The sequence below is a fragment of the Equus asinus genome, chromosome 9 (genome assembly GCF_041296235.1).
Source record: "Equus asinus isolate D_3611 breed Donkey chromosome 9, EquAss-T2T_v2, whole genome shotgun sequence".
Lineage (NCBI taxonomy): Eukaryota > Metazoa > Chordata > Mammalia > Perissodactyla > Equidae > Equus > Equus asinus.
This window is the reverse complement of record NC_091798.1, coordinates 46746315-46759360: the sequence shown is the minus strand read 5'-3', so window position 1 is coordinate 46759360 and position 13046 is coordinate 46746315. Positions and strand designations below refer to the sequence as shown.

Sequence of the window (13046 nt, the reverse complement as noted above, 5' to 3'; positions counted from 1 at the left end):
AAGACATAAAGAAATGGAAATATATTTCATGCTCATGGATTGGAAGACTAAACATAGTTAAAATGTCCATATTACCTAAAGCAATTTACTGATTCAATGCAATCTCCATCAGAATCCCAATAACATTCTTCATAGAAATAGAACAAAGAATCCTAAAATTTATATGGAACAACAAAAGCCCCTGAATAGCCAAAGCAATCCTTAGAAAAAAGAACAAAGTTGGAGGCATCACAATCCTTGACTTCGAAATATACTACAAAGCTATAGTGATCAAAATATCATGGTACTGGCACAAAAACAGACACACACATCAATGGAACTGAATTGAAAGCCCAGAAATAAAACCACACATCTATGGACAACTAATGTTCAACAAAGGAGCCAAGAACATACAATGGAGAAAGGAAAGTCTCTTCAATAAATTTTATTTGCTGGGAAAACTGGACCGCCACATGCAAAAGAATGAAAGTAGACCATTATCTTACACCATACACAAAAATTAACTCAAAATGGATTAAAGACTTGAATGTAAGACCTGAAACCATAAAACTCCTAGAAGAAAATATACGCAGTACACTCTTTGACATCAGTCTTTGCAGTATCTTTTCGAATGCCATGTCTACTCAGGCAAGGGAAACAAAAGAAAAAATAAACAAATGGGACTTCATCAGACTAAAAAGCTTCTGCAAGGCAAAGCAAACTAGGAACAAAATGAAAAAACAACCAACTAACTGGGAGAAAGTATTTGTAAATCATATATCTGACAAGGGGTTAATTTACAAAATATATAAAAAACTCATATAACTCAACAACAAAAAACAAACAATCTAATAAAAAAAATGAGCAGAGGATATGAACAGATATTTTTCCAAAGAAGATTTACAGATGGTCAACAGGCACATGAAAAGACATTCAATATCACTAATTATTAGGGAAATGCAAATCAAAACTACAATGTGGTATCACCTTACACTGGTCAGAATGGCTATAGTTACCAAGACAAAAAATAACAAATGCTGGAGAGGGTATGGAGAAAAGGGAACCCTCACACGCTGCTAGTAGCACTGCAAACTGGTGCAGCCACTACGGAAAACACTACGGAGATTTCTCAAAAAATTGAAAATAGAAATACCATACGATTGAGCTATCCCACTACTGTGTATATTTATCCAAATAACTTGAAATCAACAATTTAAAGAGATTTATGCACCCCTATGTTCATTGCATCATCATTCACAATAGCCAATACGTGGAAGCAACCCAAGTGCCCATGAACTGATGATTAGATAGAGAAGATGTGGTATATATACACAATGGAATACTACTCAGCCATAAAAAAGACAAAACCATCCCATTCACAACAACATGGATAGACCTTGAACATATGATGTTAAGTGAAATAAGCCAGACAGAGAAAGACAAACACCATATGATTTCACTCATATGTGGAAAGTAAACAAACACATGGATAAAAAGAACAGATTAGTGGTTACCAGAGGGGAAGGGGTGAGGGGTGGGCGAAAGTGGTGAAGGGGCACATGTGTATGGTTACAGATAAAAACGAGTCTATTGGTGGTAAGCATGATGCAGTCTATACAGAAACTGATATATAATAATGTACACCTGAAATTACAAAGCTTATAAACCAATATGATTTCAATAAAATAATTGGAAAAAAAAAGAAATGTAAAGGACTTGGAATAGCCAAAACAATTGAAAAAAGAAAAACAAAGTTAGAGAGCTAACACTATCTGATTTCAAGAATTATTACAGCGCCACATTATTCAATACTGTATGATACTGGCATAAAAGAGACAAGTAGATCAATGGAACAGTATAGAAAATCCAGACACAAACCCATACACACACACACACACACACACACACACATATATATACACATGAATAACTGTTTTTCAACAAAGGTATGAATGCAATACAGTGGAGAAAGAATTGTCTTTCAACAAATGGTGCTAGAATAATTAAATGTCCATATGCAAAAAAATTAAGTTGAATCCATATTTCACATCACATACAAAACTTAACTCACAGACATGTATAAAACTTTAAACTATAAAATTTCTAGAAGAAAACATAGGTGAAAATCTTTGTGACCTTGGGTTAGGCAAAGATTTCTTAGATATGAAAACAAAGGCACTCTCCATTAAAAAAAAATTGACAAGTTGAACTTCATCAAAGCTAAAAACTTATGTTTTTCAAATGATAGTTTCACAGGAAACTACATATTGTAGGATTTCATTTATACGGAATGCCCAGAAAAGGCAACTCTAGAGACAGGAAGTAGATTAGTATTTGGCTGGGACCGGTGGTGAGAACAGGGCTTAAGTGTAAGTGGGCATGAGGGATCTTACAGGGGGATGAAAATGTTCTAAAACTAACATATGGTGATGACTATACTACTCCATAAATCTACTAAAAATCACTGAATTGTAAACGTGAAATGGGTGAATTTTATGACTTGTAAAATATACCACAAAAAGTTTGTTTCTTAATTTTTTTAAAAAGATAGTGGAATGGATGAAAAGACAAGGTTCAGACTGGGAAAATGTCTCTCAAAGTATATATCTGGTAAAGGATTTGCATCCAGATTATATAAAAAACTCAAAATCTACAATAAGAAAATCAAGCAATTTTTTAAAATGGGCAAAAGATTCGAACAGATACATCACCAAAGAAGATATACAAATGGCAAAAAAAAAAAAAAAAAATGAAAATGTCATCAATATCATTAGTCATTAGGGAAATGCAAATTAAAACCATAATAAGATATCACTTCATACCTATTAGAATGGTTAAGATTAAAAGACTGACCATACTAAATGTTGAATGTAGAGAAAGTACAACTCTCAAACACTGTTGGTATAAATGTAAAATGGTACAATCACTTTGGAAAACAGTGGCAATTTCCACTCCTAACTATTTACCCACGAGAAAAGGAAATATACATTCATACTGTTAAAGAAAAAATTATTCTGATACTTGTTAAAACAATAAGGAATACTTTATTCAAGACTATTGCAACAGAGCAGAGAGACCAGGCTCAATTCCAAATACAGTAAAGGCAGTTGGGGATTTATAGCCAATGAGCAGAGTAAGGGCATCAGTGGTTAGGAAATTACATCAAGGGTAAGGGGATTCTTGCTAAACTGACCTGTGATATTGTGATTTATAGCAGGAAATATATAGTTGTTCTTCATGACTGTTTCTGGCACAGAGCTCCTAAAACCTCTGGAATTTCCTAAGGGATGAAAGCAAGGAAGGTGTCTTTTGCTATGTTAATGAAGTCACCTTCGGACTGCACCTAAGGATGAGGACTGGTTGCCCAGGGAACCAACCATGTGATTAGAGGGTTGGAACTTTCAGGCCCACCTCTGAACTCCAGGGAGGGAAAAGGGACTGGAGACTGAATCAATAGCCAATAGTCAACGACTTAATCAATCATACCTATGTAACAAAGCCTCCATAAAAAAAGCCTCCAAAAGGACAGGGTTTGGAGAGCTTCTGGGTTGGTGAACACGTGGAGATTTGGGGACAGTGGAATGTTGGGAGAAAGCATGGAAGTTCCGTGCCCTTTCACCATAGTTTGCCTTATGCATCTCTTCCATCTGTCTGTTCCTGAATTATATCCTTTTATAATAAACCGGTAATCCAGTAATTAAAATGTTTCTCTGAGTTCTGTGAGCCGCTCTAGCAAATTAATGGAACTGAAGGAGGGGGAATCTCCAATCGGTAGCCAGTCAGTCAGAAGCACAGGTAACAACCTGGGCTTGTGATTGTCATTGAAGTGAGGGGTGGTCTTCTGGGAACTGAGCCCTTTACCTTTGGAATCTGATACTATCTCTGGGTAGACAGTGTCAGAATTGAGTTGAATTCTAGGACACCCAGCTGGTCTCTGGAGCATTGCTTGTTGGAGGTGTGGAGAAATTGCCTCCTCTACACACACACATGTTATTGGGTCTAGGAACCCAATTAGACCTAATAGGACAAGGTGCTAAAGGCAGGCCAGGGTAATAAGATATCGGGATGGAAGATTCTCTCTAAAGTGACTTCACAGAATTCTTGCTAAAACTGTACTCAGCAAGTGCCAGTTTAACGCCTAGGTGAGAAGAGGGCTCAAAGGATGCTAACTAAAGTTTGATCGAGGAGAGAGTCCTTGTCAATACAAATACTTGTACATGAATAGCAACTAAGCAACCCAAATGTCCAAAAACAGGTGAATGGATAAACAAATTTTGGTGTACCATACAATGAAATACTACTTAGCAATAAAAAGGAACAAACTACTGATACACTCAGCAACATAAATGAATCTCAGAAAAATTATGCTGAGTGAAAGAAGCCAGACCAAAAAAGATCTCTCTCTCTGTCTGTCTCTCATGACTCCAAACTCTAGAAAATGTAACCCAATCTATAATGACAGTAACTAAATCAGTAGTTGTTTGTGGGGCAGGGGCAGGAAGAAAGAAATTATAAAATAGGAGGAGGAAACTTTTGGTGATGGATATTTTTGATACCAGTCTAGGATAAAGCTGACATGAAGGAAGCTATACTGTAACTCAGAATGACCTCTGACTAATTCACTCACACTGTATATGTTTTACCTTGCACATAGCCTAGGAAATAAATAGCTTCATTCTGGGAAACGTGCACACTCTGTAGATTTTATAATCCTGGCCAATGCATGTACTCCCTGTAGTGATAGGTGATGACGTTGTTCTTTGGAGTTTCTTAGGAATATGATGACCTCCTCAGAGAAGAACTTCTATGCTGGTATCCATCATCGATAACTGAAAGATCTGGTTTGGTGTTTCTGGTCACTCATGCCAGATGGCTAACATACCTGACCTCTCCTTCATAGCCCATTAGCCCTGTATAACTGCTTAAACTTTGTGCTTGTTTATGATGGTCTTTGGGACATGAGTCCACCATCTTTCAATTTTATTGACTAACTGAATAAATTCCTTTCTCAAGCACAGACTCATCTTGCAATTGATTGGCTTCAAGATTGCAGTGTGTAGAACGAGCCCTTGCTCGGTTACATTTTCCCTATCTTGATTATGGGGGTGGTTTCAAAGGTGCATATGTACATGAAGACTTTCAAATTTTACACTTTAAATATATGCAGTTTATTGCATGTCAATTATACCTCAGTAAAGATTCTTTTTAAAAAAGTAATAGTTTCCACTTTCAACTGGGCTCTCAACAACGTGCTATAATCGTGTTCCCTAGCTCTTCCATTCCCCCAAACTCCTGTTTCAAACTATTTTTACTTTCCTTAAGCCTCTTATCCTACATTTTCTCTCTCTCTCTCTCTCACTCTCGCTCTCAGGAGATTATCCCTCTAACTGCCTCTAGTCTCAGCCTTTCACAATCTGTTCTCCACCACTGGAGCCAGAATAAACTTTTCACAAGAATATCTGATATCATCTTCTGTTTATAATTCTTTATTGGCACCCCTCAGGAAAAAATCCAAATTTTCACATGGATTATGAGACCTTTTATGATTTTGGCCCTTGTTTATCTTTATAATCTCATCTCCAGCTTTCTCCTCACCAGCTGGATCCCCACCCTTATCCCAGGTCACACTGAAAAGGTCCAGCTACCCTGAGCCACTACATATCTCTAAAGTACTGCCTCTCTATTTTTTTTCTCTCTGTCTTACTCTGTCTTTCTGCCCCTACTGCCCTTCTTTCTGGCCCTTTCTCTCTTCCCTCCTCTTTTTTGTTCTTCTCTCTTTTTCTGCTCATCCCCTCTCTCTACTCCCACCCCCGATGGCTCTTAGAGTCATGAGTTTTATGTCTTTTGAATTAATGGAGCATAGCACTTCCATATATTCATCCTAATATAATGAGGTTGGTGACTACAATTTATATGTACAAACAAAAATTGAATTTTGGATCAAGTAGGATACTACTGTTTCTTCTAGTTGTTTAATACCCCCAAGTCCTGATGATACAAAGCGTTTTGGCTGTGGCAGCCTAATATCCTTTATTTAGAATTGTGACTGATACTTACTCCACATGTGGATGATATTAGCCTTAACTGAATTACAGGTTTCTTAAAGTATCTCATATACAAAGTATCTCATATAACAGTAATTATTTCTTTTAGTAATTAAAGGAAAAATGGAAAATACTACCTCATTTGAAGCATTTTCTTGCAAACTTGACCCAGAAACAATTTCATTTGAATTAACATATTTGCTGACATTTGGAAATAGTTCTTCAAAAGATGCTTTTTGCACTGAGGACAAATCAATCTATAAAAGAATATATTACTCTTTTGTAGAAGTTAAATGTTGCAAAAACAATTATTTTTAAGTAATTAAAGGAAAGTTGAAATACTGTCTCATTAGAAGCATTTTCTTGTGAGCTTGACATACCAACAATTTTATCTGAATTAATATAATTGCTAATATTTGGAAATAATTCTTCAAAAGACACATGTTTGGGGACAAATCAATCTATAAAGAAGATTATAATGCTCTTTAGCTTTAAAGTTCTTTTTTAAATAGGAATTTTTGTTTGTTACAGTATTATGTAATTTTTTCCTATTCATTCATCCAATTAATATTTATTAAGCACTTACTAAATGAGATTCATCTACCCAGCAACCACACCTCCTGGAATAATTTCCCCTGCTCTTCCCTTCAACATCAGCCTTCCCCAGTGTTCTGTGCTTGCTGTATTCTTGCCCACAAATTGAACACCAGAGATTTAAAAATCTCTGGCTCTAGCAAAGAACTCTTTCTTGAGCACCATATCCACATCACTATCAAGTTACTGAAATCACCACATATTTCTATATTGAACTGAAAATATTTAAAACCAGACTCATGATCCATAATCTTTAGGTTGGGATTCCAAGAAGCTCTGTCATGTTGACCAGCTAGACCTGACTAGAGTAATCTGGCCTGAACCTAGGCTAGACCACATGCATGGGTGCTCAAAATGGATTATCAGCTGTGCAGGGTGGGGAGTGGGCAGGTGTCTACCCTTGCCTAGCTCCTCTTTCTCTTAGGAGGACAGAACAACTTCTCACCTACTCACTTGTATCTTAGAACAGTGTCAGAAAGGCCACATTAAAGTGAGACCCAGGAAAATTAAAATCTCCCAAAGTTCTGGAGTTAACCAGCCTTATTTAGAGGTGGCCAGCCAAGGACTGACAGCTTGTAATTGAAGGGGATATACATGCTTCATTTGGTGGGAGCAAGCTGTGGAATGAACCAAAGGGCAATCAGTCTCAGACTCATTTGGTAAGAAAATGCAGACTTTAAAATGTCAAGAACATTAAATGTTCTCAAAAGTATTTTTACTTATTAAAAGATACTAGAGGGACTAGCCTGGTGGCACAGCGGTTAATTTCGCACATTAAGCTTAAGTGGCCCGGGGTTTGCCGGTTTGGATCCTGGGTGTGGACATGGCACCGCTTGGCAAGCCATGCTGTGCTAGGCGTCCCACATATAAAGTAGAGGAAGATGGGCATGGATGTCAGCTCAGGGCCAGTCTTCCTCAGCAAAAAGAGGAGGATTGGCAGCAGATGTTAGCTCAGGGCTAATCTTCCTCAAAAAAAAAATAAAAATAAAAAAACAAAAGATACTAGAATTTACCCACAAAATGGGAGAAAATATTTGTAAACCATATATCTGATAAGGGTCTAGTATCTAGAATATATAAAGAACTCTTACAACTCAACAATAAAAAGACAAATAACCTAATTTAAAAATAAGCAAAGGATCTAAGTAGACATTTCTTCGAAGAAGATAAACAAATGGCCAATAAGTGCAAAATCACAATGAGGTACCACTTCACACCTAAAAAGATGGATGATAATAAGTGTTGGTGAGCATATGGACAAATCAAAGCATATATATGATGCTGCTGGGAGTGTAAAATGGTTTTATTACCTTGGAAAACATCTAGCAGTTCCTCTAATACTTAACCATAGAGCTACCATATAACCCAGCAATTTTACTCCTAGGTACATACTCAAGAGAAATGAAAACATATATCCACACCAAGGCTTGTAGCTGAATGTTTATGGAAGCATTATTCATAATAGTCAAAAGGTGGAAACAACCCAAATGGCCTTCAACACAATGAAATATTATTCAGCCACAAAAAGGAAAGAAGTACTTATATATGCTACAATATGGATGAACCTTGAAAACATTATGCTAAATGAAAGAATGCAATCACAGAAGACCACATATTATATGATTCCATTCATATAAAATGTCCAGAAATTTATAGAGATGGAAAGTATATTAGTGGTTGCTTAGGGCTAGATAGTGGGATGGAGGAATAAGGGAGTAAAAGCTAAAGAGTATGGGGTTTCTCTCTTTTTTTTATTTTGGTGAGGAAGGCTGGCCCTCAGCTAATATCTGTTGCCAATCTTCCTCTTTTTGCTTGAGGAAGGTTGTCACTGAGCTAACATCTGTGGCAACCTTCCTCTATTTTGTATGTGGGATGCCACCACAGCATGACTTGATGAGCAGTGCACAGGTCTGCGCCCAGGATCCGAACTGGCGATCCTTGGGCCGCCAAAGCAGAGCACACAAACCCAACCATTATGTCACCAGGATAGCCCCTGGGGTTTCCTTCTGAGGTGATAAAAATGTTCTAAAAGTAACTGTGGTGATGACTGCACAACTCTGTGGATATAAAACAACAACTGAATTTTACACTCTAAATAGGTGAATTGTATGTATGCGAATTATATCTCAACAAAGCTGTTTTCAAAAAGCCCACTACAAAAAAAGTATTAAACATACAGTTACCATTTGACCCAGCAATTCTAATTCCATTTCCAGGTATATACCCAAGAAAACTGAAAACATAATTGACACAAAAACTTGTACATGTATGCTCATAGCAATCTTATTCATCCAAATGCCCATAAACTGATGACTTAGTAGATAAAATTGGTATATCCTTATTATGTGATATTATTCAGCCATAAATAACAAAGTACTAATACATCTTATAACATGGATGAACTTTGAAAACATTATGCTAAGTGGAAGTAGCCAGACACAAAAGGCCACATATCATATGATTCCATTTATATGAAATAGCCAGAATAAAGTAGAGACAGAAAGTAGATTAGTAGTTTCTAGGAACTGGAGGGTGAGAGGGGGTGAATGGTAAGTAACTGCTAATAGAGTGGTAAAAAATGTTCTTCAATTAGATTGTAGCGATGGTGGCACAACCTTATGAATATGCTAAAAAACACTGAATTCACACTCTAGCATGGTAGATTTTATAAAATGTGGATTATAGCTCAATTGTTTAAAGATGTTGGTATCATAAAATAGTCACTAAATTAGTTTTTCTGGGGAAAAAACTCAGTCTGAAATATTTATTCCCCTTCCATACATTTTAACCCCAAATATTAAGTAAAAATGCACAAAAAATGAAACACTCATTTTCTGGAAAAAGTACTAACTTTTAGAACACTGAAAAGACTGTGAGCAGAGTGTCAACAGAACACTTTTACCTAGCTTGAGAAATGGATCTTTGGGGGCTGGCCCCATGGGCGAGTGGTTAAGTTCACGTGACCCATTTCAGTGCCCCAGGGTTCACCAGTTTAGATCCCAGGTATGGACCTACACACCGCTCATCAAGCCATGCTGTGGCAGCATCCCACATGGAGGAACTAGAATGACTTGCAACTAAAACACACAACTATGTACTGGGGTTTTAGGGAGAAGGAAAAAAAAAAGAGGAAGATTGACAACAGATGTTAGCTCAGGGCCACTCTTCCTCACAAAAAAGAAAGAAAGAAAGAAAGCCAAGCAGAGCAGAGATTTAAAAAAACAAAACAAAACTTATCTTTGGTTAACTTTCTAGCTCTGTTCCACTAGGAACCTGATAAAGGTAAGAAAGTCAACTGTGTCACCAGACAACATTGCTTATGGTAAAAATGATGATTGTACCTGGAGGGGGAGAAGTTATAAATGTGCTCTAAATAAATGATAAATGCATTATAACTAAATAAATACTATAAAAAGCCCCATACTTTGGGTTTCCTTGATTCTTGTAATTAGGCATGTCCCTTGTGGGGGCCTTGGAAGCTATGTATGTGTTATTAAAAAGACATTGGATCTCTCAATGGACAAAAACTGAAAACCATCCCTCTGAGGACAGGAACAAGACAAGAGTGCCCACTTTCACCACTCCTATTCAACATAGTACTGGAGGTGTTGGCCAGAGCAATTTGGCAGGAAAAAGAAATAAAAGGAATCCAAATAGGTAATGAAGAAGTAAAACTCTCACTGTTTGCAGATGACATGATCTTATATATAGAAAACCCCAAAGAATCCATAGAAAAACTATTAGAAATAATCAACAACTACAGCAAAGTAGCAGGGTATAAAATCAACATACATAAATCAGTAGCATTTTTATATACTAACAATGAACTAACAGAAAAAGAACTCAAGAACTCAATCCCATTCACAATTGCAACGAAAAGAATAAAATACCTTGGGATAAACTTAACCAAGGAAGTGAAGGATCTATACAATGAAAACTACAAAACTTTCTTGAAAGAAATTGACGATGACATAAAGAGATGGAAAGACATTCCTTGCACATGGATTGGAAGAATAAACATAGTTAAAATGTCCATACTACCTAAAGCAATCTACAGATTCAATGCTATCCCAATCAGAATCCCAAGAACATTCTTCACAGAAATTGAACAAAGAATCCTAAAATTCATATGGGTCAACAAAAGACCGCGAATTGCTAAAGCAATCCTGAGCAAGAAAAACAAAGCTGGTGGAATCACAATCCCCGATTTCAAAACATACTACAAAGCTACAGTGATCAAAACAGCATGGTACTGGTACAAAAACAGGTCCACAGATCAACGGAACAGAATTGAAAGCCCAGAGATAAAACCACTCATCTATGGACAGATAATCTTCGACAAAGGAGCAGAGGGCCTACAATGGAGAAAAGAAAGTCTCTTCAACAAATGGTGCTGGGAAAACTGGACAGCCACATGCAAAAGATTGAAAATTGACCATTCTTTTTCACCACACACCAAAATAAACTCAAAATGGATCAAAGACCTAAAGATTAGGCCTGAAACAATAAGTCTTCTGGAAGAGAATATAGGCAGTACACTCTTTGACATCAGTTTCAAAAGAATCTTTTCGGACACTATAACTCCTCAGTTGAGGGAAACAATAGAAAGAATAAACAAATGGGACTTCATCAGACTAAAGAGCTTCTTCAAGGCAAGGGAAAACAGGATTGAAACAAAAAAACAGCTCACTAATTGGGAAAAAATATTTACAAGCCACTTATCTGACAAAGGGTTAATCTCCATAATATACAAAGAACTCACACGGCTTAACAACAAAAAAACAAGCAACCCGATCAAAAAATGGGCAGAGGACATGAACAGACATTTCTCAAAAGAAGATATGAATATGGCCAATAGACACATGAAAAGATGTTCATCATCGCTAATCATCAGGGAAATGCAAATCAAAACTACACTAAGATATCACCTTACACCCGTTAGATTGGCAAAAACATCCAAAACCAAGAGCGACAAATGTTGGAGAGGTTGTGGAGAAACAGGAACCCTCATACACTGTTGGTGGGAATGCAAACTGGTACAGCCACTATGGAAAACAGTATGGAGATTTCTCAAAAAGTTAAAAATAGAAATACCCTATGACCCAGCCATCCCATTACTGGGTATCTATCCTAAGAACCTGAAATCAGAAATCCCAAGAGTCCCTTGCACCCCTATGTTCATCGCAGCATTATTTACAATAGCCAAGACGTGGAACCAACCTACATGCCCAGAAACTGATGATTGGATAAAGAAGATATGGTATATATACACAATGGAATACTACTCAGCCATAAAAAAAGACAAAATTGGCCCATTCGCAGCAACGTGGATGGACCTCAAGGGTATTATGTTATGCGAAATAAGCCAGTCAGAGAAAGACGAACTCTATATGACTCCACTCATAGGTGGAAGTTAATATATTGAAAAGGAGATCTGATCAGTGGTTACCAAGGAAAAGGGGGAGTGGAGGGAGGGCACAAAGGGGGAAGTGGTGTACCCACAACATGACTAACAATAATGTACAACTGAAATCTCACAAGGTTGTAATCTATCATAACATTAATAATAATAAAAAAAAAGACATTGGATCTCATCTCCTTGTACCTGAGCTGTCCCCAGACTGCTATATAAGCTGCTACATGGCCTCGTATGAGGACTGCTTCCCCAGAAGGGAACACCTGATTCTGACCTGCTTGCAAGCTGTATTCCTGTTGTTCACTTGAACCTAAGAAGAACCTGGTTGGGTTTGAGCTAAATTATAAAACTCTTAGAAGAAAACAGAGGGGGGAAACTTCATGACATTGGGTGTCACACTGATTTCTTGCATATGACACCAAAAACACAGGTAACAAAGGAAAAAAATAGATAAATTTGACTACATAAAAAATAATCATTTTTGTGCATCAAAGGACTCTATCAACAGAATTAAAAGGTAACCCACAGAATGGGACAAAATATTTGCAAACCATATATCTGATAAGAGTTTAATATCCAGAATATATAAAGAAGTCCTACAACTCAACAACAACAAAAATAAACAACCTGATTTTAAAAATAGGCAAAGGACTTAAACAGTCATTTCTCAAAAGATACACAAATGGCCAATAAGTATGTGAAATGATTCTTCTCAACATCACTAGCCATTAGGAAAATACAAATCAAAACCACAGTTAGATACCATCTCACACCCGGGAAGAGGGCTATTATTCAAAAAGACAGAAAATGGCAAATATTGACAAAGATGTAGAGAAACTGGAACCCTTGTGCATTGTTAGTGGGAATGTAAAACAGCGCAGCCGCTATGAAAAACAGTATGGTAGTTCCTCAAAAAGTTAAAATGAGAATTATTATATGATCCAGCAATTCTACCTCCAAGTATATACCCAAAAGAACTGAAAGCAGGGACACAGAAATATTTGTACATCCAT

The 13046-nt window shown here is 36.9% G+C and overlaps 1 protein-coding gene across 1 annotated transcript in view; it reads right to left on the bottom strand.

Moving 5' to 3' along the window:
• The window catches only part of MEIKIN (meiotic kinetochore factor), a 93854-nt gene that overhangs the window by 41011 nt on the left and 39797 nt on the right, over window positions 1-13046 (bottom strand). The window contains exon 11 of the mRNA XM_070518181.1: window positions 6161-6280. Within this exon, the coding sequence (XP_070374282.1) occupies window positions 6161-6280 (120 nt within the window). The remainder of the gene's footprint in view (window positions 1-6160; window positions 6281-13046) is intronic.